The sequence below is a fragment of the Seriola dumerili genome, unplaced genomic scaffold (genome assembly GCF_002260705.1).
Source record: "Seriola dumerili isolate Sdu_G_001 unplaced genomic scaffold, Sdu_1.0 BDQW01000003.1, whole genome shotgun sequence".
NCBI classification, from domain to species: Eukaryota; Metazoa; Chordata; class Actinopteri; order Carangiformes; family Carangidae; genus Seriola; species Seriola dumerili.
This window is the reverse complement of record NW_019174258.1, coordinates 11,327,577-11,352,968: the sequence shown is the minus strand read 5'-3', so window position 1 is coordinate 11,352,968 and position 25,392 is coordinate 11,327,577. Positions and strand designations below refer to the sequence as shown.

The 25,392-nt window shown below is 41.1% G+C and overlaps 1 protein-coding gene across 1 annotated transcript in view; it reads left to right on the top strand.

Moving 5' to 3' along the window:
- The window catches only part of ntrk3 (neurotrophic receptor tyrosine kinase 3), a 175,151-nt gene that overhangs the window by 130,887 nt on the left and 18,872 nt on the right, over window positions 1–25,392 (top strand). Inside the window, exons 11-14 of the mRNA XM_022744966.1 lie at window positions 4,984–5,172; window positions 17,715–17,845; window positions 22,111–22,283; window positions 24,198–24,441. Coding sequence (XP_022600687.1) covers window positions 4,984–5,172; window positions 17,715–17,845; window positions 22,111–22,283; window positions 24,198–24,441 — 737 coding nt within the window. The remainder of the gene's footprint in view (window positions 1–4,983; window positions 5,173–17,714; window positions 17,846–22,110; window positions 22,284–24,197; window positions 24,442–25,392) is intronic.

Genomic DNA, 25,392 nt, shown 5'->3' with positions numbered 1-25,392 from the left:
TGCGCCAGTATCAGAACTTTCTCCGGCCCAGAGTCGTGTCTGCAGGTAATCCCTTTCAGGCTGCACACGGTGAAAGCTGAACACCCTTCACCAATAAGCTGCTGTATGTGGCCTGAGAGGCGAAACCCAGGGCAATAAAAGTACACAAAGCACTGACTTGCCGCTCCAGTCCACTCACTGCTGAGTGCACAGTAATACCTGAAGCATATCAACATTTTTTTTTTAAGAACTAAGCTCGGAGAGACTAAGGTTAGAAAACTAAAGTTAAAAGGGAGGGTGACATGTCTCTCCCATCCTCATCCTGGAAATTACACCTTTGGTTGTTGGTGACTGTATTCCATGCCCTCCTGGTTACATTATAGAGAGAATGGTTACAATACAATGCAATCATTTTTGTTTGGCGATAGTCATTTTACTACTTACTTCTGGAAGTTAGACTTACACATGACACAGCACACACTCAGATACTCAAAATGAAAAAGGAAAAAAAACACTGCAGTCATTGTTCTTATTTCTTTCCCGTTACAAGTGTTAATTTTTCAGCAGCTTTCTTTGCCTCTAGGTGGCAAAGAGAAAATGTCTATAGTCGAATGTCTGGAAAAATTGCAGCTGCTATTACTTTCCTTTCCTGTAGGAGGTGCAGGTTAATGTGTCTGCAGTGGCAAAAATCTCCTGCTCGTGGATAATCTGAAGCCTAGTAAATGTAAATGTGTCAGCGTGTATCTGCAAAATTCATAAATAGAAAGTAATCTGAATAAAATGAATTACATAGTCAAGAGTTAGAGTGTGAAGTTTTTCTGGGACTTTTATTTTCCTTGTTGAAACTGTTCTGGTTTTAGTTCAGTGTGACTATGCTCACAAGGTGACAAAGCTGGAGACAAAAGTCGCTTGTGTCTGACAGGTGGCCGGTTCAAAGGTTGGAGTTTTACTTTAATTCATCATTGAGACCTGGTCCACAAATAGACCGGCTGGCCCAGCACTTCAACAATACCTTAATGAAGGGGTCCATTTTAAAACCCAGGAGGGGAAGGCCATGCTGTCTCTGCTCCTGTAAAGTAAATTAGATTGACTTCTAAACTCTGGGAAACAGATGATGCAAATGTCACACTTGATCAATTGATTTGGCTGAATTAGCTAATGCACCTGCGAACTGCACCTTACATAAACATAAAACACTTCCTGGATTGCCGAAGGTTACCGTGAAGGAACTTTGAGTAATGCCGATTGGAGTGACATCTCTCCTGGAGAATCATGGAGAAATCTTAGCGATAGTGACATATTTCAAAAAAAAAAAAAAAAATTGATGGATGTTGGCTGGGGAAACAGATTGGCAGGCGAAACACTGAAGGATGTGAGCAATTTAACTAATGACCAAATAACAGCACGCCACAGCGACCTAAGACATTTCCAGAAGGAATCCTGTCTGTAGGTCTAAACATGTTAAATGAATAATTTTGGTTTTTCGCTTGTAGTGCTGTGTCCTTTGATGATGAATTCTCCCCAACTTGTGTAAGAGATGCAGTTGTGTATGAGGCTGGTAATAAGGTGAGAGGGAACCATGAACTATAGATTGAATGTCTTGTCTGACTTGATCATTTTTGCGATAAAGATGATTGCATTGAGTTATTTAGACAATCTGACAGTTTGTGTTGTATTCACAAAGGTTTGACTTTTTGGTTAGTGCACTTAGTTGCTTTCTTACTGTGAGTTAGATTAGAAGATCAATACCACTAGAAATGTAGAAATGTGTTTGTATACCACTACTGCTGTATAGCTCGATAAAACATTCTGATGGTAACAAGACTGCAAACAATTTCTGTTACCGTCAATGCTGGGATTAGCATTATTTTCAAAGGGCATCGTGAACACAGTACAGCTCTCCTGTCTTTATTAGCAGTTTTATTTTGATAAGCCACATTTCTTCCTGCCAGACAGTACTAGTCTGTGGTCCGTCACTGTTATGTTCTGTGCTACTACAAATATTCTGCCTTTTAAAAATGAATGAATGAATTGAAAATGACCCAGCAGCTAAAGCTTATCACAAAGTTTTATAGACAGGTGGGTTGGATCATAAACAAGTTTTATGTGTTTAGATAAAGGTCTAAGGACAATTCTTGACACCCAAGATATATCAGAACATGTATGAAAACACATGAATGAGTGCATAGACTCTGAGGGACACAGGCAGTGTAATATGTTAAAAAATAATAGTTTTGGTTACGCATGCAATGTACGCTTCACTGTTCAGTTTGTTAGGTTTAATAAAATCAAAGGCAATCATGGTGCAAAGTACTTTTACCATACTTTAGAACTAAAGGAAGATTTCCCCTCATAAGTGGCATAAATCTCTGCATCTTACTCTGATTCCCAAAATGTTGAAACTATTCCTGAAATATGCAGATTTTGTGCTTTACATCCCAAAAATGATCCAAGTGCCAGGCGATTTATATGATTGAGATGCTTAGAGACCAATGGACTTAAGTCAGTGTCAGTGTGTATTTATTCATGTTGATTTGAGGTAGATGTGGATGTATTTATCATCACACCTCCCATATCTTAATACTGCAGTAACTTCAGTAATAGAAAAATTAGGGCTGAAAAACCATCTAAAATCTCAGTCAAGGTCTGACTAAATTCACCTTCTGCATGAACCATAAAACCACTAATAAAAGTTGTGAGAGGAAGGAGACATGAAAAGAATGGAAAATAGTCAAAAGTTAGCTCATTTCATTTTCCATTTCTCCTGAATAAATCACAGCTGGTTTAATAGAGAGGAACTTTACTCTCAGATATATGTTTGGAGGGGAACTGTCCAGTGCTGAATTCCATTCTGTGCACAGGCAACATCTCAGATGATAAAAACCCTCTCAGAGACCGTTGGGCCTTTTCATCACTGAGGTAACATAAATGCAATTTTAGGATGTTCTCAAGTCAAGAAGTATAGTTTCCCCTTCACTCCTCAGAAAACCTTCATATCCGAAGAAATCAAGTGAGAGGTTTTTGTGTAGTTTGGAGTGCTGTGGTTTGGAGTGAGGCCAGGCGTTCCCCAAGGCCTCATCCATCTGGTGCTGCAGTCTGATCAGATTGGTTTTCATTCCATTTCATATTGTATTAAAAAGTAGAGCTTACAACTAGGATCCTTTTGAGATATCTTTTCACGTTTTAAAGACTTTTACCCGTGACTCATCATGACGTTCTATGATTTTATTTCAAGTGTAGTTATGTTCGAAACAGTATACTGCATATGTCTCTCTGCCTGCGCGGTGCAGTGGAGGGTCAGAGGCATCAGCAGAGATTAAGAGCTGTGGCTTGCGTCTTGTCCCCACTGGTTGGGCAGGTAGTCACCCGGTGAAGACCTGTGCCCCGCTGTGCGCATCTCTCCAATAAAGTGGGTGCTCAGGTATGAAAACCCAGCATAAGAGAATGTTGCAAATAAATCACTGCTTACATGTGTCACTTCATCACACCCCACCTCTGCCCCACCCCCTTGCAGCTGAGGGTCTATAATTTGACATGACTGAGTCTTGATTACTATTTACTGTGTTGTCAAGGTGAGAGAGAGACTCAACTTTGTGGGTAAACAGATTCACTGTCACCGCTCCACTGAATCAGCTAGTGTTGACTTTACATTCACTCGCTGTCTCCCATCTCCTCCCTCTTTCTTTCCTTTCTCACTCCTCCCTGAAGATTGCAGTTGTCACAGCTCTGTGTTGCTTTTGACACGGCAGTGATAGAACAGCAAACTGGATCACACTGGCTGACAACAAATCTTGACTTTTTGAATTTTGATTAAAGGCAGGACATTATTAGTAATGAGGTATTTGTTGTGTGACACCATAAATTCAACCAGCATAAACTCCAGCCTTGCTGCTCTGTACTGATAATGATTTAAACACATATTAGTATTTTGATGTGGTAAGTGATTTTGCAGATTTGGCATTAGAGAATAGGTGAATGGGTGTATTTATAGAGTAATGAATATAAATGATGATTGTGTGTGAGTGCACATTTGACAAGCCCTTTTGACATCACTTTTTAGTTTTAATTAAAACTAAGGGTGCTTTAACACCTTTTATATTTGGTGTGTGTGTGTGTGTGTGTGTGTGTGTGTGTGTGTGTGTTGGTTTGCTTGGTTTGCTTGGTTTGGGCTGGTGTGAGAGCAGTCAGTCAGACTTGGGACTCTGGACTAGACAACCACACCAAGACTGAAAAGTGCAGTTTGTTTGTGGTGTGAAAGCAAAACATATTTCATAATAGGAGATATGTGATGATTTTAGCATAAATTACTGTTAAATACATCTGTTGAGTATGAACTCAACAACAGAAAGTGTTTGAGCAACATATATATTTATGCAAATAATTTGGTAACCACGGTAACATGTTTCTGTGTCATCCACATGAGTGCAAAGATTTTCCCTTGGTCAAATGTTTTGTGCTTGTGTTGTTTTGGCAGTTCTTCATTACAGAGTACCAGAACACAGTGTCCTCCCGTAATATCACTGCACAAGATGCAGAATGACAGACAGAAATCTGTCCAATCAATTACTTCCTTTCAGTCTGTGCAACTTCATGTGCGGCTCTTTATATGTCTTCTTTGTCTGAACCAGGTGTACAACAGGTAAACTTTCCTGTTTTCAGACTAGAGTTTCTTCTGTGATTGGTTTGATACATGAAGGTATTTTAACACGTGTCAAATTGAGACTCCACACACACAGTACATCCTTCAGTACAGTGAAGCTGAAAACATCCAAGTGAAGGGAAAATGAGCAAAATATATTTTTGAATGAAGGATGACTTTTACTCTTTGACTTATATGTATGATACGTCAGGCATTGGGATTTATATTGTCTATCAAGTGCGTTTCCATATGTAACAATGACACTGATCAGCTGTAATACAATTAGGTCAGATAACCTTACCTTATTATCCATGTTTACGCTTTAAACTGTTAAGTAAGACATCATTCTTCTGCTCTTCCTCCAGGTCCAGTAGCTGTGATCAGTGGTGAGGAAGACTCTGCCAGCCCCCTGCATCACGTCAACCATGGGATTATTACCCCCTGCACTCTAGATGCGGGTCCTGATGCGGTTGTCATAGGGATGACTCGTATTCCCGTGGTGGAGAATCCTCAATACTTCAGACATGGACACAACTGCAACAAGCCAACCACCCGTAAGTCTCTTTAAAGTTTCTCTTTGTTGGCACTCCTTTATCACAGCAGTGTGTTCCTCATATGAGGCTCAGTTTACTGAATTTGTAAGGCATTTAACAAACACAAACCTCCATTGAAAATAGCAACATCTGGTCAGAGAACCAGATACCAAACAGCACGTTTTTATGAGACTCATTCCAACCATTGCATCTCCAGTGTAATTTGCTGTTTATCTTTACAATTAGATGTGCTAGGGCCCTTGGGGCAATAGCATAATTTCAGTGTCATCTACAGAGTCATTGTGATTGTATGGTGTTAGCATATGGTGGCACAGTTCCAGGCACTTTATATAGGATCTGTTTAGACAAAAAGCTGCCTTCTCTGTACTAGGTAGTGGTGTTCAAACAGCCCACCACCACCACCACCACCCTCACTCTCCCTCGGGACTCATGTTCCAGGTTGGGGAAAGACAAGACCACTTTAAGGCCTAATTACTCACAATTACATCAACTGCTCAAGAGAATCAGCAGAAAACAACTGTGCCAGCAGCCAGCCGCAGCCTGCGCCTGCTGCTTCCCTTCCAGATGATACTAGTCAAACCAACTGGATTTAGTCAGGGAAACGACTCTCCTCCTCTCTGGATGGCAGCACACCAGATCAGGCTATCCTGGTCCTGTTCAACTTCAAATTGCATTGTTTACATCTTGGCTCACTCTCAAAATGGCCGTTGGTCAGGCTGAGATAAGTTGACTTCTGAGTTGGAACCAATGAGAAGGAAGGAAATCCCATTTAGAGGTGATAAATAAATGACGAATCTTATGTATTATGAATTACATGAATTGTTAATGGCCAGCCGGTGACTGATTTATAACATCTCATGCCTTGCACAGGAGATCTGATTGTGAGCTAATGAATAAATGACAGTGCACACAAATTAAACTTTCTCCCGATTACTGTGCACCTGGAATTGAAAGTCAGCCCATACATGTGCATGATGGCAGCTTTGACATACGCTTTACCAAATGTTCTTTTATTTCAGAATACAGCATCCCTTGTATTTTTTTTTTCTAATTTAATTCTTTGTACATGCATGAAAAAGGAAACTGTGAGAAATGAACCCTGAATTCATCACAAGGTCATAATGGCCACTGCTTTCTGCCATCGGCTGGAAAAACAAAATGGCTCTGAATGGCTTCTGCCTCTGCAGCTCATTCCCTGAATATGAATGTATTCTTTACCCTCAGGATACACACACAGGGAAAGGAAAAGTCTGTGTATCCATGTGTATATCCGTATGTGTGTAGGTGTACAACAGTGGAACTGAAGCTGTGCATGCATGTGGATGTAGGCGTTTTGTTAGCGTGGCTCGTAGGTAGAGCGAATCTGCCGATATGTCACCTCACTTTCCTCCAACTGCTCTGTGGTTTGATAAGTGTCTTCAGCCAGGTCTCCCTTGGGTCTCCATTGTCCTGCTGGCCTTGCTCAGTCTGATTGTTTTGCAGCGTCACGTGTCAACCAAAGAGCTTCACTCAGCTCACACACAGTATGGCTGCTTTATTGATGGTCGTAGCCACCAATCTATAATGTATTCATTCATTTACTTGAAAGCTTCTTATCCAGGAGAATAGCTTGCTGCCAGGGTGTCTCTCTTTCTCTCTCTCTCTCTCTCTCTCTCTCTCTCTCTCTCTCTCTCTCTGTCTCTCTCTCTCTCTCTCTCTCACACACAAACACACACACATCCACACAGAGAGAGAGAGACCTCTCCATAGTTCAGTCCAGCAACAGCCACACCAGCACACATACATAAATTTCAACACACCCACACTTCTTCTTACCTATGTCAATCAAGAGTTCAGGTCAGTCCCAGCCTGCTTCCCCCACCAGTCCTCTGGGTAATTTATAGTGTTCCTCACTGTTGGGCTATGTGCATTTCAAAATCATCTCCAACAATAATAATGAGGAGGGGGGGGGGCAGTCTATTGCTGTTGACTGGCTTCTATTAAAACAGCTTCATGTGATCAGAAATCACCTGCTGCACAAGTCGCATGGTCATATATATATATACAGTATACATATCATATCATATATATATATATATAAAAATATATATATACAATATCTTAGTTGTGTTGTTTGTATCTTTGCTGTTAGGCTGTAGCACCTGAACAGTAGAAGTAGAAGAATAGAAAAGTGCTGCTGTCACTTCCTCACTGCAGGAAGAAACATGAAAAAAATGACATAAAAATCATCCAATTGTAGTTGTCCTCTAGTTGAACCAGTGACCTGTAAGCATACCATTGTAAAGAAGCTCGAGAGATTGAGGGCATTACGAAAAAAAGCGTTAGCAAATGCGTTGTCATTCTGATGCCAATTTAAAAACATGAAGCGCTGTCATGCAATTGGTTCATCTTCCGCATGAACCAGTGGCCTCGAATTTTCGATGCGGTAAACAGCCGAGCCGTGACTGATTAGGACGTTCGTTGAGATCAGCCGTTTTTTTCCAGCTGAAAAAGGCCAATCCTGGGGAAACGTAGCCGCATTAGGGAGATAAAGGCTGAAAAGGCAGAGGACAATTCTTTAGTCTAATGACAGATCCATATCTAGTGGGATTCGCTGTCTCCCAGCAAGTGGCTTTGTTTTATCACTCAACTTGCTATTTTAATTACGGATTTGTCACATCCCGCTGGCCAGAATTAGACAATAGCTTTTGATGTTGGAGTATAGCACATATCCTTTCATTATATCCATGTTATTAGGGATATCACATGTGGGCACAGCTCGGACAAACCCATACTCTGCCCCCTCTGCTTTTGGAGTAACAGAGACATAATTATGCTTAAGGTGATGTTTTTGAAGATTAAAATGTTTCCAGCAGAGACAAGGAGTAACTAATTTTGGAGCTTTAAAGTTCAGCAAATGAATGGAAATGGAGAGCAGATTGATTGAGAGGCAGTTTTTCTCCAAGACTATTATTCCATGAATTATATTTTGAAAGAGAACAGCCCCACATTCGGGCCAGTTGTGGATTCAAACAACCTACTTTCATTTGTAGAAGTCCAAGATATGTTCCCTCAGCTCAGCCCAAAAAAGAGCTAAACAGAAGCTTCTTCTCTAAAAAGATGCATGATGATGCCAGGTGCAATCCTGTGAAAACTGTATTTAGACTCAGTTCACATTTAAATGATTCCACCAGACAAACTTCCAGAAGTCCCTTTTTTTTCGTCTACATACAGTACAGCTACACAGACTAAGCAGTATGTAATTAAATAAGTTAAAGAGTAAATTGAAAATGCTTGCTTCTGCAAACACATTTAATTGGAGGTGTGAAGATGCTCAATGAGTCAATGAAAATACTAAACAATCTCTCCACATCTTTGGCTCCTGACACTGTAAACTAAGAAAAAACAGTTGCTATAACAACTTACAACAACACATGACCAATTTGGTCATTAACATGAGAACAAAGATTTGCACATTAAAGGTGGATGTTAAAATAACATTGTCGTGAGTGTTGACAGGTCAGCGCCGTAATGAACAGCTCATTCCCATCACTGAGGATGCAGTCTTCAGTTTTTCAGCAGCAGAGTAAAACACACCCAGACAAAGTTTCTACTGTATCTGTGGGGACTAATAGCTCAGGGTGGATATCACGCCTCTCCTCTCAGACGTCAAATACAACTATTCTGTGCAGGCAGTCAAGACATTTAAAGAACTTCCCCTGAGCAGCAAGTGTAAAGTACTTAGTGCTTAAGTGTACTTAATGCTTAAACTTTAATCCAGCAATAACACCAAGGTTGTGCCCAGAGAGAAGCTATTGTTAAAAGGAAATCAATCACAATTTTATCTGTATATATATGCTATGGAGCCACAAGTGTTCACTACTAAATATACAAGACGTAATGAAATAAATATCCACTTGAATAAATTGTCTAAATATTAAATAAACCAATAAATGAGTAAAGTAAGAAATTATAAGACATTGTTTTTTCATCATGACCATAATAAATACAGTGTACAGGGACAGAATCTAACATTTCCTCTTGTTTTGCTTAACAAGGTTACACATGCTGCTGTAGCTAGCTGCTCATATTACTGGCTACACTGGTTTGTGAGATTGTGAGGAGGGTTAGGCTAGTGCCTCTCACATAGTCAAAAAGTAATTTCTGTAAATTTCCAAAACCAACAATTCAACATTCACGCCCATTTCACACAATGATTGTTCCAGGTGTGTGGAGGTGACAAAGGCAGGAGTTTAAACTTTTTTTTTTTTTTTTTTTTACCTGACACAACTAATTCTAGTTCTTTTTGAGCAAAACCCAGTCCTTCTGAAAATGGGCTGCTACGTGTTTGGTTGAAAGGTGAGGGGGGCGATGATTGGTGACAACTCCACTGTCATTGAAGTAACTTTATTTAGTAAGTTTGTCATTATGAAATAAAAGTGTCATTAAGAAAAATACCATTATAAAGGACCGCTAGAATGAAATAAACTAGATAAAAATAAGAATGATGCAATAGGATTTCATAATAAAGAGGTGGCTGTTATTTATGAATTCAGTTATTTCACAATTTTTTGGTTCATTTATTTATTTTACATAACTTGTTTATATGATTAGATGATGATTTCATAAGATCATATTTATATATTTAATATGGAAGATTTTGGGAGTCCGTCTGTCCTACTTGTGGAAATGCTTCCTGCCTTTTTATCCTTGCAGCCAGCTTATTCCTTGTCTTCATTTCCAGACATTTCTGACCATAAAATATCATCAGGATGATTTCTGGGGTGCATATTACATCTTAACCAGGCATTGGGGGTAAGTCACACAGGTCGGAGTGTGCACCGAGGCCAGGCAGCAGCAGCAGAGACGCAGGCCGGCAGTCAGCCAGCCGCCGCAGGTTAGGAGGAGATTCCCGCTGAGAGTCAACAGTAAATGCTGGTGTTCATGTCACAGTTGCCCAACGATGCCAACTGACACAGAGCCCCTGCGCTGCAGTGAATTTAATGGTGGAGAGCATTTTGTATGCTATTAGCTGCTGGATGAGTACCTCTCACCCAACTATTAACACCCTGCAGGGCTCTTTATGTAGACGGGCTAAACTATAAGTATAGTTTTTATTTTCCTTTGGATTTCTTGGTAAGTCACCAGAAACTTTGTCAATTTTTTTGCAAGTGAGTCTGAGTATAATGTTAATTGCTCTTAGTATCAACACATTTCTCTTGTAATTCTTTGTCTCTGTGTTTGCACCATTAATCAGAGAATGTGTGATTAGTAACCAGTTGTAAAGATTCATGACATGCTTGAGTTTTAATTTAAAGTTATAGAAGTAATATTTTATGAGCGCTGAGCTAATGTAGAAGTGTTTTATTTTGTTCTTGATTGTCCCTCATAAAAAATGTATGATTGATATATAATAACTTTATGTGCAAAGCAGCTAAACATAGAGCCGATGCAGGAAATAAGAATTAGTGAGGATGTCCTCAGCATTTCTGACTGAGCCGGTGCATCTCACCATTAAAGCATCTGCCCTGCAAAAGACATGTTGTCAATGACCAGGAGACACACATCGATCCACCCATCATGCACGCTCAGGGAAGCTGTGAGGCAGAGGAGTACTAACACACACACACACACACACACACAGACACACCCGTGAGGCTGACACACGCGCACATGAAAGCTCAAAGTTGGCAGGTAGATGGAGAAAAACACAGCCTCAAACATCCACATAAACACACACACATACACACACATACTTACACTGGAAAAAGTTGGCAGGTAGCTGTGGTGAGATGCAGACACACACACACACACACACACACACACACACACACACGTACACACAAATGCGCACACACACAGGTACAGAACAAAGCCCTCCAAACATCTGTGCTCCCCCAGAAGCCTGACCTGACTAGCTGAGTAAATCTAGGTGCTGTGCTGTCTCTCAGCCTCCAGGGAGAATGTTTGCTGGCGTCGAGGCCTCAGGTGAGCCAGGACAAATGAATGATGCTGAGCTGCGGGATAGAGATTTAATCTCAGGGCTTTTCAGCGTGCCAATCTGGGTAAATAGGCTGCAGGACGCTGCCGGAGTCCGCCTGCAGAGGAAACTGAAGGTTAAAGTAACTTGTCCTCGCCACCATCGTCAGGCATGCTACATAATAGCTGCTTTATTCCCATAAGTGAGGAGAATGAGGTGGTCAGTGGTTATTTAGTAGCTGAATGAAACAAACTGAGATAAAATATTTACATCCAGGAAATAAGGTAGAGAGGGCACCTGGCACAAATGGAAAGTTAAACAGGTGTTCGATTTTGCGTCTTAGCAGTGGACACAGTGATATTCTCTGAGGAGCCCCCCATTTTCCTTCATTAATTTGCTGCAGTTATGCAGACATTATTTAACTGTTCTACAGTCAAGTACCTGTTAGTTGTAATCTCAGGTGCACCGTCAGGAGAGGCAAACCAGGCGAATGTTTAGGGCCCCCAAGGGGAAAATGGACCCCCGACGGCCTCTAATATTGGCACAGCCTTAAACTTCCCATAAAGACACTACATAATGGCCCTGATGATGTGTGATGTAGCTAGCATCTACCCAAATTGTAAACTGTGGCGTCTGCCAATAGTCTTCGATTGTCCTCTTTGCCTGGGGCCCCCCAGAGTCTAGGATCACCTCTGGTTGTAATACAAGTCTGGAATCTCTTCAAAACCCCCACCCACCCAGCTGTAATGACAACACACTGCATACATTTAAGTAGTAATACCATTATAGGCAAAATAAGTTAAACAAGTTTGTTTCAACTATCAATAACAATCGCTAATCTTCTATTATAGGGGAACGCCACTGCATATGTGAAAAAGCTGTGTATAAATCTCTTTGTAGCTGCATGAAGTCTGATAAATTTCCTCATGTGATGTCACTTGAGTCAGCGTTGGTTGGGGCTTAAAGATTACAAGTTAGAGAGTGAAAAAAATCTGGGGATGTCAAGTAAGAAAGAAGTGATGTTACCAGACCTCTGTAGCTACATTAGCCACTACTAATACAACAGACCCATACCTGCAACTATTACTAAACTGTCAGCGGTCAAGTTGCATTCCAGTTAATGCAGGCACCTGGTTCTCACCAAGATTGATGATTATGTGGAGAAAAAAAGACAATGGTTCTGCTTTTGCTGCATCCATTCTGAAGTTAAAGGAGTGCAAAGCTAAATCAGTAGAGTCGTCTTTTAAAGAAATGACTGGTTACAGTAAACACTGTGTCTACTGTAGTTTAATGAAAATGGAAATAAAATGCCATTTTCTTCTGCGTTAAGTGCAATATAAACAATGAGATAAATATGTGAAATTCTTGTATTGTGCTCTCCACAATTACTGCGGTGTCAAATGTGAACCGACGGCAGAGATGTTCTGTTGATTACAGTGGTTACGCTCACCCTTTGGACAGATCGATGCGCAGGGTTTTCAGTGTCATCAGTATGATGAACAATGAAGTACATCATACACAGAGGGAAACAAGAAGATGAAGTGAAGTAAATGTAATTTCGATATTAGATGCTTATGGATTTTTCCTCATAACGTAACTTTTTTTGAAGAGCATTTCAGTGACTATGTTTTCATCATGTGTTCTACAGGAACTATTTCTTGGATTCTCCCATAAGTAATAGCGGTGCAGGTGTAAAAATGAAATAACACTTGTTACTTTGGAGGTGACTGTAGGCACAGTCACGATGTGATGATGGATGTGGTCACTTTTATATCACAACACCCTTCTTACTCTTACAATACAACAATACATCCCTGTTGTAGGTAATATAGTGCATGTCAGTGTGGTTCTGTGTATCAGTCTGTTTATGCTCGAGTCTCTTTTTGGAAACAAAGTCTCTAAATGGGTTTGAAAATTTGCCAAAACCTGTTGACAAAGCTGTGAAGTTGACAGCGATGTTCGTCTTACGGGAGGAACAGTGTCACCGCTGTTCTGCTGCCTGATGTAGAGTCTACGTAGCTTGTTGAGCATGAGGGAGTTCAGACCGGCTCATCAGTTATTCTACTCAGTGACATTTAATTATTCTTTCTCTTGACACATTTTGACAGCTAAAGGCAGGTTTTGAATCCTTCCTGACTGAAATGTAACCTATAATATACAGCGGCTTGTTACTTTTGATGCCTTAAAGAGGGCTAAAAGGAATTTTTACAAAACATTTCCAAGAGTGAAAGTGCAGGAAGAGTTCATGTAGTGAAGGCAGACTATGTGAGAAGTAGCAGGCAAAATGACAGACAGAGAGGTGAATTGTTAAAATGGTGGAGTTAATTTCACAATTAGTGTGCTTCAGTTTAGTTAATTTACATAATGACAAAGATAAAAGTGAAGATATTCTGATAAAAGTGATTAAATATGATTAAAACAGATGCTAATTTCCAATTTGCACATGTGAGATAAGAAATCCATATCCTATAAGACCTCACCTCACATCACTGTAAAGGAGAAAATAAATAAAGTAAAAGTCAAGATAACAATCAAACACCAACTTCTGAGGAAAAGTTAGAGAAATAAATCTGTTGTGCTCCAGCTTTAGGCGGTTAAAACTTTTTTTTCTAGGCCTCCACCTGCTGATGGATGACAACCTTCACATTCTTTTATATTTTTGGCAATTCACCAACTATCTCACCCATAGAAGCTTAATGACGGGTGCAGCCACTGAATAAGCGTCAGTGGATGGATCATCAGCGTGACAGGCAACCGCTAGTAAGGCCAACAGTGATCCTGCAATGATCATGAATGATGGGGGAGTGCAGGCAAAAGAATTAAAGTGAGGGATAAAGATAAATATTATTCATATTTCTTAAAGACAGTACAGTAGTAGAGAAGAATTCAGCAGGGGAAAGATGTTCGGTAAGTCTGGAAACTCTTCAGACTCGCTGCTTCTTTGTCACCTTAGAAAGTCTCAGAGACATTTGGCCTACAAAAGCCAGTCATAATACATTTTGAATTAAAATGTATGCGTATCGACTTATGGATGTTTTTCTCAAGTCTTGGAAAGCAGATTTTTGGAGGATGAAGATTTGACAGCAGTGATGTGTTAGTGTCCCTGGTGGGGCTCTCACCCTGCAAACTGACTGCCAGTTTCTGCAGACACCTCTGTTCTGATCTACTTTAAAACTGGGACATTTCTTCATATTCAACACTGATTTCAGAAATGTTGGTTAAGATACCGTCTGGCGGAAACACCAGAGGAGCAGGTGACACTGGTGGTCTGGTGATTCTGGAGAAATGACAAAACTCAAGATGAATAGTCAGACTGAACCAGTAATCTGTGACTATGACTCATGGAACATTTCAGAGATTGAACTATTTGGTGAACTCCTTTTAGGTAAAGCCACAAAAAACACTGAGGAGTAGCAGATCATACACAAGCTGCGTAACAGAAAAACAGGTAGCAAGGGTTAGAGTCCTTTCTTTTGCAATGTTAAGTGAAACATACAACTTGAAAATATGAACAATAACAATAAAGCATTATTCTAACTTCAGTCTTGGTTGTCCAAGTGTTTAAGCTGAGCAGCCAATTACTGTTAAGTTAGAATGAAATGAAATGAATCTGATTTCACATTTTTCCCTGTCATAATACTAACTCTCTTACGCTCTTCACTGCCATAGAAGAATGTCTTTCACGTTGTTCAGTTACTGGTGAGGATGCTGAGGTATTTTACACTTTTCCTGTCTTTTATTTGAAGTGGTGATCCTTAAGAAGATATATTTGTGGTTTGAAGAACCAAAAGACATGTATAAACAATGTAGTTTTACATCTCCTCTCTCAGGCTTCTTTCTGGAGCTCTAGTAACATAATTGGTCGGTGAGCCAATCAGAAGTGAGGAGGCTCAGAGCCTCTCTTCTGATTGGGTGTTTCCTGAGTGATCTAATAAAAATATAGTAGACTTCAGGTAAAAACTGAGTGAAACCAAATGCTGCGAGGTGGGCGAGGCTTGGCTATGTGGCTATGTGCATTTCTCTGTGGACTGAGCACTACTATACTTTCACTCATCTATACTTTCATTAATATCGAACCTAGACCGCTTTATAATCAAAAAAAGACAAGAAATCTCACTTTATACAATATGGGACCTTTAAGATACCATCATGGGGATCTTGTTTTCAAACAAATCAGGTGGAAACATTTAAAACTTAGCATGAGACAGCACCTCATCAAGCTAGCATTAGCTCAATTAGCTTGATAAAATCTACAGCTGATTAAACCTGCTGGCGACAGTTGACGTTTCAGTCAAAAAAAAAAATTGTCAGTCTCCTGCTAGATATGTGGGATGCCTAATTTTGATTGGTGGTAAATCTGAGACCCTTATCACACCGTCATACTGTATACCTGCACAATGGTGTAGTGTGAGAACTGAAAGTGGCACATGGTTAGCACATCCACAGATAGAGATCAAATAGCATCAGGTGGTGAGAGAAGCTGAAGCGACACTGACTTGTCTGTGTTGTGGTTGCTGATGACCTTGGATTGATGAGCTCTTGCTGCAGACACATCAGTGTTTCCTCAGTGTACACTGACCTATGTGCTCCTGAGGCCTCAATAACATATTTTCTCTGATATGTATACGAGACATATGTGATTGTGAAAAACTCAAAGAACGTACAGATGGAGGATAATAAATATCTTCCATCCTCAACAACATGTTTACATGTCTACCAAGAAGGATGCATTAGTCTCGGTGGCTTGGTTAACAAGAATGTATAGGAAGCCTGAATATAAAGTACATTGTAAGACTAATGCATTATGTCTCAGCAGCATCATAGTCAAGAGACAGAAGAAAAAGCTGTAAAAATAAACTTTTATACACAACAGTATGTGTACAAGGACATTCTCTTTCCTAAAAGGAAAATATGCAAATCTGACATTGATCAGTTCAACTTGATTTAAATTCGGCCTCTTTCTTTTAATAATTCATTATTATTTCATTGTTCCCCCGTTTATTTATTGTCTATTTATTTACTTTGCAGTGAAATCATGAGCTCATAAAGGTTTTGGACAGATTAAGAAAAATAAGGTGACTGTTTTTCAGTTGGTGTCATTAGCCTTTACTGTATATTGTAGTTGTTGTTAGATAAATATGGCACACTGATTACAAATATTAAATTTAATTTAATTCTAAAGGTTTGCATTTAATTAAATCCTTAACAAAGCATTTGATTTAACATTTAAAACATTGTTGTGGCCCTTCACCTATTATACAGTTCTCTGTTCCTAAGCATTAACCATGCTCACTTCATTTCATTCATATTTTAAAGCGGAGAGCCGCTCGATGACGCCCCACCTCGCACATTCACATAATGCCTCTCTTCTTCATCTAAGTGTGTCGTTGTTATATATGTGTGTGTGTGAGTGCACATTTAAAGAAGCAGTACATGGTACAGTTTTCATGGTAAACCTACAACCTGTCTTGTTCTGCTCCGAAGCCAACAACTCCTACCCCCCCCCGCCCCCCAGCTCTTTCATACTGATCCTGGCAGGAATCAGGGGGTAAAATGTTACCAGCAACACCCACCAGCTTCCATACTTTTTGTCTCACTATTTCTAATTTTTTTTTTTTTTCCTGTATCTCTGTCTTTCTCACATATTTCTCCTTTTGCTCTCATGAATGTGGTCAGCCTGCAAGCCTGGACAGTTTTGTTAGGCTCATCAAAAGAGGAGTAAGCTTCAGTTCTGTGATCACAAACATTGCAAACAATCACAAGAGGGGAGAACAATGGTTGGACTTTCCAACCCTGTAAATGATCCTGTTAGAGTGAGTTATTAGGAAAGAATAGAGTAAGAAGCATGGGGAGAGACAGCGGGACGGTTATTTTATTTTACTCACACAGACTTTTCAGAAATAGACATTTTACAATTCTGTCCTCATTAGAAAATATCCCCTGGAGTTGTCTCAATACCAACAGTAAAACCAAGGAATCCAGATAAGAGATTTGTAGCTCTGCAGGTCCAGTGTCATCTTGCCGTTTGCGCTTCACAGATTTAAAACCACTTGAACCCGAATGTTCCCAGCATTCTCTCTTAAGTAGCTTTGAAGTTAGATAAAACATTTTTTTTTTTTTTTTTTTTTTTTTTTTTTTTTGCAGTTTGACATCACATGTTTCTGTAACTGCTTTTTTCAGCACTTCACTGCAGCTGAATCACACTGATATTGAGAGAAATATTCAAACAGCTTTCTTTTTTATTATGTATTCATCATTACATCAAACGGAGAATTTTACATGTTGTGTGCATCATTTTGTACACACTTTGTTGCATTTTACCATGACATCTTTAGAGAAGCTGTAACTTTAGAAACCTTGAGATCATGACCAGAATTAAAAATACTGCAAAGTAGTACCCACATAGTGTAGCCCATGCATGAACTCTGTACTCTGTCCTTGCTTCATATTCTCTTTCTATCCCTTTTCTGTGTTTTCCATGTTTTAGAGATAGGGGAGTTTTTTGCAAATAAAAGATGTTTTAAAAAATGACTTTATATTTCTCTTTCTGCCCCCTCTCTCTCCCTGTCTCTCTGTGTTTCAGTTGTCCAGCATATAAAGCGGAGAGACATCATCCTGAAGAGAGAGTTGGGTGAGGGAGCGTTCGGGAAAGTCTTCCTGGCAGAGTGTTACAACCTGAGCCCCACCAAGGACAAGATGCTGGTGGCTGTCAAGGTACATCTTCACTGTGTAAATGTTTGCATGTATGTTTTTCTGCTCACCACAAGTTGTAAAAATTGGTTATCTAAGTCACCGTAGCCTTTCTGTCAGTCTGGCCCTTCACCTCTGACCTTTCTCGTCAACAAGGTGTTTCCGTCTGCAGAGCTGCTGTTGTTTTTTTTTTAAACTCTGGAGACTGCTTTGTGTGAAAATCCCAGGTGATCAGCAGTTTCAGAAATACTCAAACCAGCCGTCTGACACCAACAATCATGCCACAGTCAAAGTGACTGAGATTCTGATGTTTACATTTACATTTACTCATTTGGCCACTTACAAGCGAGAGCCATCACTAAAGCTCCAGTGCGGTCGGAGACCTCGGTGTAAGTACTAAATCTATTCAATAAGGTGAAGTGCAAGGAGATGAGGTAAAGAGGCGCATTGAAAGTGCATAATGCATATTAAATGCTTGTTAGGTGTGTTAGGGTGTTAGAGGTGTTAGGAGAGGAGGGGCTCTCAGAAGAGATGAGTCTTCAAGAGATTGTCACAATCTAGTTCAACAGTGTGTGACAAAGAGAGAGAGACCACACATAGTCCGTAAAAATGATAAATGTTTGAATTGAGTAAATGACAAAAATGGAGCAGGGTGTGTCTGTCAGCAGCTCAGTATCTATGCAGTGTCTGTGTGAGTGAGTGGTGAGGAGGCCAGGGGAAGAGATGGAGAGGATTGGTCTGCAGTCCAGCCTCCAGCCCACTCAGGTGTGTTGCGTTCCTGACAAGATCTCAGCTCCACCCATCAATTTCCTGAAACAATGAGACACAGCCAGGCAAGAAAGAAGGACCAGATAGTGCTGCCCCTGTGGTCATCACAAGACTTCCTCAATGGTGGAACTATAAACGAGACCAGGAATGCTGTGGCCAAGAAGGAGCATGAGCCTGTATGACTGAGTTCACAGAAGTCACTCTGAAGGAAAACATTAGTGACTTGAATTTGATGCGGGCGACCATGAGTAGCCAGTGGAGGTCAATGAGCAGCGGAGTGACATGTGCCCTTTTAGGCTGATCGAAGACCAGATGCACCGCTGCATTCTGGGCCATCTGTAAGGGTTTCACTGTACGTGAAGGGAGGCCCCCCAGAACGGCATTGCAGTAGTTAATGTGAACATTAACTGAAGCTCCTGACCCGTATCTGCATGATATTATGCACTGCACTGCTGCCATGTGATTGGCTGATTGGTGGACCTAGGAAGTGCCTGGTGAGTGTATCATTGTGTCTGCTACTGTCAAGCACACACTGGATGTGGACCCACAAAGCAGACTAAGACGAGGGTCAGGTTCAAAGTTTTAATCAGTCCAAAAATCGGTACACAGGTGATCAGTCAATATGACAAAACTATCAAACTCGCTGGTCAAAAAAGAAGCAAAATCACACAAACACGAGGGACAACACGAGAAAATACTGGAACGCTCACAGGGGGGTAAAGACGATCTGGCAACACATGAGGGGAAGACAAGGACTTAAATACTCTAAGGCAGGGGAGACAATGAGACACAGTTGAAAGACATTAGGGCGGGGCAGATAATCACACAGGAGGGAAACTTGACAAGACAGTGGTTACCAAAATAAAACAGGAAACATTAAACACAAAGAACAATGAGCTCAAGTAACTTGGCGGCTCATGACAGCTACGGCTGAACTACCAGGTCTGGCCCCTCTGGCTTGACAGGGGGTTTCCTCTGAATGCCATGGCCTAGTCACTGGTCCGACCACCATCACTGAATACCTGGTTCCACTAGACTTATGAATAGCCACTGGGTGCACCAAGCTGTACCTGTCTTTGTATCCACCCAACACCTGTTGAAATGTCAGGAACCAGCATTTACTGTCAAACAAAGTTAATACAAGTGAACTTGCTTCTTTCTTTTAAAGACCTTAAGGCACTAAAGCAATTGTCCTTGTGTGGCAGCTCTCAGTGCCTTTACAGCGCTCACCATTAAGTTGTGCTTGGCAGCTCCGAGTGTGAATATGAGAAACGGTATGAATGTGAAGCAGGGTGAGACCGACTAAGAGGTTGCAGACTCAGCAAACCTCCCCAGGAGAGAAAGTCAGAAACAGCTGAAAAAGAGAAAAAAAAAACCCACTCTCGCCTCGTCAACGGGAGAAAGTCGTAGAAGAGGTTAGATGAAGATGATGGGGTGTCTGGCTGTCACTTCCTTTCCTTAGTATTACAGGATTAACAAAAAGCTGTTTCATAATAAGCCTCCTCCACAATTATCTCTTTGCTTTAAAACACAATGCAATGTGCATTTTCATCTGAACATGTTCCTGTCTGTGATAAAACAGGAAGAGGCTCTCTAAATACTCTTAAAGGTCAACAAAGGGAAAATTCACTGCAGCGCTTTCCCTCAATTTATTGTAGTCGAGCACTTGAAGGTATTGTTTTGGAGGGATGCCCAGACAAGAAACATTTCCTTAAGAGTGCGGTTTGATTTGGTAATAGAATTTTATGGCCATTTTACCTACTCTGCCGTACATCTCAACCACCTCCAGCATTTCACTGCAGGAAGAGCACATACGGGTAAATGTATTTCTATCCCAAGGTCTTTCCATCTGTATGTCAGCAGCAGGCTGGGAAAGCAGGACTCAAGGCCGAGAAGATCAAGAGGAGCAAGTTGCTGTATTTTCCTGTTGCTGATGAAGTGTCAAGAGTCTTTTTTTCCTCCAGTTGAGGCTGCAATAATGCGCCTTATTGCTGTTATTTGATTTTCTTTCCCACCTTTTTTTCTAATACCGGCGGCTTCAGCTGACATCCCATCAAGATTTGATATTTCATGTGTCCTTCACTTGAAAAGAGTTCGAGGGACTCGCTACTTGATGCTATTACCAATCAGATCAATTTGTTGTGTGTACAGTTATTGTTCCAGCTAGCTGTACCTGTTCTGCCTGAGCTTTACAGCTGTAGTCATCACTGCCTTAAAAGCAATGCACAGGATTACTAGGTGGATATAATGCATAGCCAGAGGCTGTATACAGTATCACTATACCAAGATGCCATTGAATCTGGACGGACTCGTTCACAGTTTCAAAGCTATGTTGATAAAGATAAAGGAAATATGAGTAAACTTTGTGTAGATTCGGTGTTGTGTTTACCACAGTAACTCAGCACCTGAACAGCAACAGATTCCTCTTGTCATTTCCTCCATTCCTTCCTATGGAGTCTTGGTGCAGGTGTGGACCGGCTGGAGGCAGTGACAAAAAAGTCACAGTTTTCTGAGCGTAAGACTAGACTAGAAGTGTGTTTCCATCCACTTGTTTTTATGGGAAATTTTCATGCAGCCCTGTTCAAACCTGTGTACTCAACTCGACTCTGTCCTTCATGTACATGCTGAGCTGCAGCCCGTGTGCCGGAGAATGCCGAAGAGACTGCTTAGGAATTTTGGCGCTTGGCGGATTTATTCATATACCAAAGTCAGACAGTAGATGCAGTGCCTGTTAGCGTGTTAGCCTGCGGCTATTATCCACAGACTTTGGAGAGAGACTTTGAGTTAGTATTAATAGTTGTAAACTTTTATTGTCTCCACATTGTATTTTTTTTATTTTCTAATGCTGATACAACGTATTTGGAGCATCAACACACTTGATCATCCCAGCACCACGATTTAGTGGAAAAACCAACAGCTGTCGAGCCATGTCACTCACAACCCAAACTGTCAAAGTCATGGTGGAGGTAGAGGAAAAGTCAGGTCATCAACAAGTCAGTAGCCATCCTCTGGGGACCATGGATGTCTTTACAAAATTTCATGGCAATCCATCCAAGATTTATTAAAATATTTCAGTGGTGGACTGACCGAACAGCTGAACAGCACTGCCATCCCTAGAGCAATGTTAAAACCTGAAGGACAAATGGGCACACTGAGTGGATGTCTGAAACCAAAAGGGACTTTACTAATTGGATTATAGAGGAGCGCAGGAGAAGGAGGAGCGCAGTGAGTAACTTAGATTACTGTTTAGAGGGAGTGGTGTGAGAGAGAGAGAGAGAGAGAGAGTAGAAGATGTGAGACAAGGCAGTGCAATTCAGGGGCTGGACACAATGACGGAAGTCTAGCCCGAGGAGAAACATTTTTAGACCATTGCCTCGCAGAGGCCAAGAATAATGTTGTGTTCAAGAGCTCCTTGTGTCAAGGATGTTGACCTTCATATGGTCACCAAAGTAGTAAACTTTTTGCATCAACAAATGAACACATAGAATTGTGTAAATCTGAATCACTGTTTCCCCTTTCAGACGCTGAAAGATCCCAACCTGTCAGCGAGGAAGGACTTCCAGAGGGAGGCAGAGCTGCTGACCAACCTGCAGCACGACCACATTGTTAAATTCTACGGAGTGTGTGTAGACGGAGACCCACTCATCATGGTGTTCGAATACATGAAGCATGGAGACCTCAACAAATTCCTCAGGTCAGTTTTTCACTGAAGGTTCAGTCAGTTTAACCTTGATACACCTGGATAGTGCTGGCTGAGCAAATTAGATAGTGATCATATGAACAGAAAGAAGCAAACTACAGTGGGTGAAAGCCTCTTGCAGTGTGAATATGTATGTGTGCTACCTAGGAGCTTTTTCACTCGAGGTACTGGTCAGAGCTTTTAGATGGAAGTGACCACCAACCAGTATGTAAATGTAAACTTCAAGAGTTGGAGAAAAGTACATTTCTTTTGTGAAAATCCTGCTGCTGATACAATATCTAGCAAACTTCACAGCTTTCTGGTTTAGCAAACATGAGTGCTTTAGTGCTTTTGTGCTGTAATGTCAGACTGTACCGGGGGAAGTGACCTCTGATAAGCCTCAACAAAAGCGACACGATGCCGGTACAGCGAGCACTTTGGTAATGGGAAGCTTCACTGGTTGATGTCAGTGTGCAAAGGAGGAGTCAGGGATAGAAGTGTGCTATTTCAAACGCGTTGACAGCACCAGTGTGTGTGTGTGGTCTACTTTGTTTTTGAAGCTTGAGCAATAGTTGAAAAAATGACATGTTGCGATTGAGTGTGTGTGTGTGTGTGTGTGTGTACGCGTGTGTGTGTGTGTGCACACGTGGATTCAAGAGTGCGTGAAGACTTTCTGTTGGGAAATCATTCCTGAAATGAAAGGCAATGTCGCGAATGATGAAATTCTTTCATGCAAGGTGCAAGATGTGGCTGATTTTTGGTCTATTGGTCCTGTTGGTCACATTTAACAGATGAGCTGTGTAGGGAATCAACAGGAGTGAATAGAGGATTTGACGTGCAGGTCCATCTCAACCTTCAGATAAACTGTGTGTGGCCTGCACTCAGTTGGCCACCGCCACGTGTGTGAGGTAGAGAGACCAAAAGGTACAGTCTAAGAAAATTATTACATACACACATAAAGCAAAGAACATTGAATTGCACTAAAAGTGAGAGGTGGAAAAAGAAAGGCAGCCTAAGAGAGAGTGAGATAGCTGTAGTCATCCCTGCACAGTGCCTGTAATCACAGTGACGAGAGGGTGATGAGAACAGCGGGAACGTCTCACAGGAAATGAGTTCTTCAGCATCACCCAGATATGCTAAGCAGGGAAAGAGCTCACAGCCCATAGTCAACTTGTTTTGGTAAATGTGCGACTTACAATACCTTGATGATGACCTTAGCCTTGGTTAAAACTGACAGGATTGAAAACATAAAAATGTTGCAAAAAGCTGCTTTAAAACCAAAGAGTCATGTAACAGTCACAGAATTAATAAAAAAAAAAAACAGCCCAGACACTTAGCACTTTAACGCTGCAATTAAAGCTGCCTGAGTACTTGTAAATTGTAGTTAATTTGTAAATTTTTCTAAGAATGTTTCTTTATTATGCTAATTATTCTCATTAGGTTATGGTAAGGGTTTATTAGTACTGTAAGGGTTATTAAAGGGTCGGTCAGGTTATAGTCTGCCATGCTGAAAAAGTATTAAAGGCTACTACATCCAGTTGTTGAAGCAAGACTGTGAAACTTACAAAAAAGACACAACACAATTTTCTCCTTACAAATGAAAAGGTGAATTCTAGAGCGATAAAACAAGCTCTTGCTTAATTCAGTCCACTCTCGAGATTTACTGCCACAGCCTTAGTTGGTCTGGTATGACCACTAGCTGTTGATTCCTAATGTTAGTTCATGGACTTTTTGACTCTTCTTTACCTGTGTGGTCGTAAATTGATCATTGTTAAATAAACATTTTATTATCCTGTAATTACCTCTTGGTGTCACAGTGGCTGCTGGTCACCAAACAAAAAGACATAATCTCCCTTTAAAACGGAAACCTCTGTTTATCATCAATATCGGTTCCACAAATCAATCAACATTATTCACTTTGTGACCCAGAGCCCACGGCCCAGACGCCATGATCCTGGTAGACGGCCAGCCGCTGCAGTCCAACGGAGAGCTGGGCCTTTCCCAGATGCTGCACATCGCCACCCAGATTGCCTCGGGCATGGTCTACCTGGCCTCCCAGCACTTTGTCCACAGAGATCTGGCAACCCGTAATTGCCTGGTGGGCAATGGCCTGCTGGTCAAGATTGGAGACTTCGGCATGTCTAGGGACATCTACAGCAGCGACTACTACAGGGTAAGATCCTTATTTTGTTTGTCAAATGTCACCAGGATTATCTGCTATTTTGTGTTTCTCAGTGCCGAGAGCTAGACAAGTGCCACAGTGACTGACACTGGAAGGATTATAACTTCTCAAATAATTATTGCATTGTCCCCACACTTTGTTTACCACGCTGCTTCCTGTATATCAGACTTGGGACTATCCTGTGTGACAGATCACAAAAAGTAAATTTTACTTATGGACGTTCACAATTCTTTTGTCCTGGTTTGCAACTCGGTCCAAAACAGCCCTAAATAAATCCTCTGATGCTGCTAACGAAAAAAGAGAGTGAGAAAGAGAAGGAGTGACGACTGCTGCTCTCTCCTGTGACCTTTTTTTTTTGTTGTTGTTGTTATTTTTGTTTTTATCTTTCTTTCCTAAGGAGACTTATAGCTGCTCTCCCTCCCTCCCCAGTGCAGCCCCAAGCCCCCACACCAGACCTCATACGTTGAGGCGAGGATGGAGAGGTTTAGCAGTGTGGTAGGAGATGAGCCTGCTCAGCCTCCAGCTTGATGCTTAGAGGCTTGTTTATATAGCTTTCGATTCATGTCGTCTCTACTGTTTAACACGATTAGCAACTCTGAATGCTGCAAACCAGGCTCCAAACAGCTGGGCTGAAGAATTTAGCATTTTGCTGAATAAATAAGTGGATATTATGGAGTGATGGCTGTATAGATCTGGCTGGTAGGTCTTGTGAAATGACTTCAGGTGCGCCTAATTCTGTTTTCCCAACGTAACAGCCAGGCAAGTTCAGAGTTTGCTGGGGGCAACGCCAGCAGTTATGAAGCACTTGCCTGCTGGGTGAACATCTTTGCACACATAAAATAATTAGTTAGGACATTTGAGCGAGATCTCTTTAGTGTTTTGAACGCGGCTCCTCCGTGCACACCATATGTGCGGCTCGTATATAATTTAAGCTTTGAATAT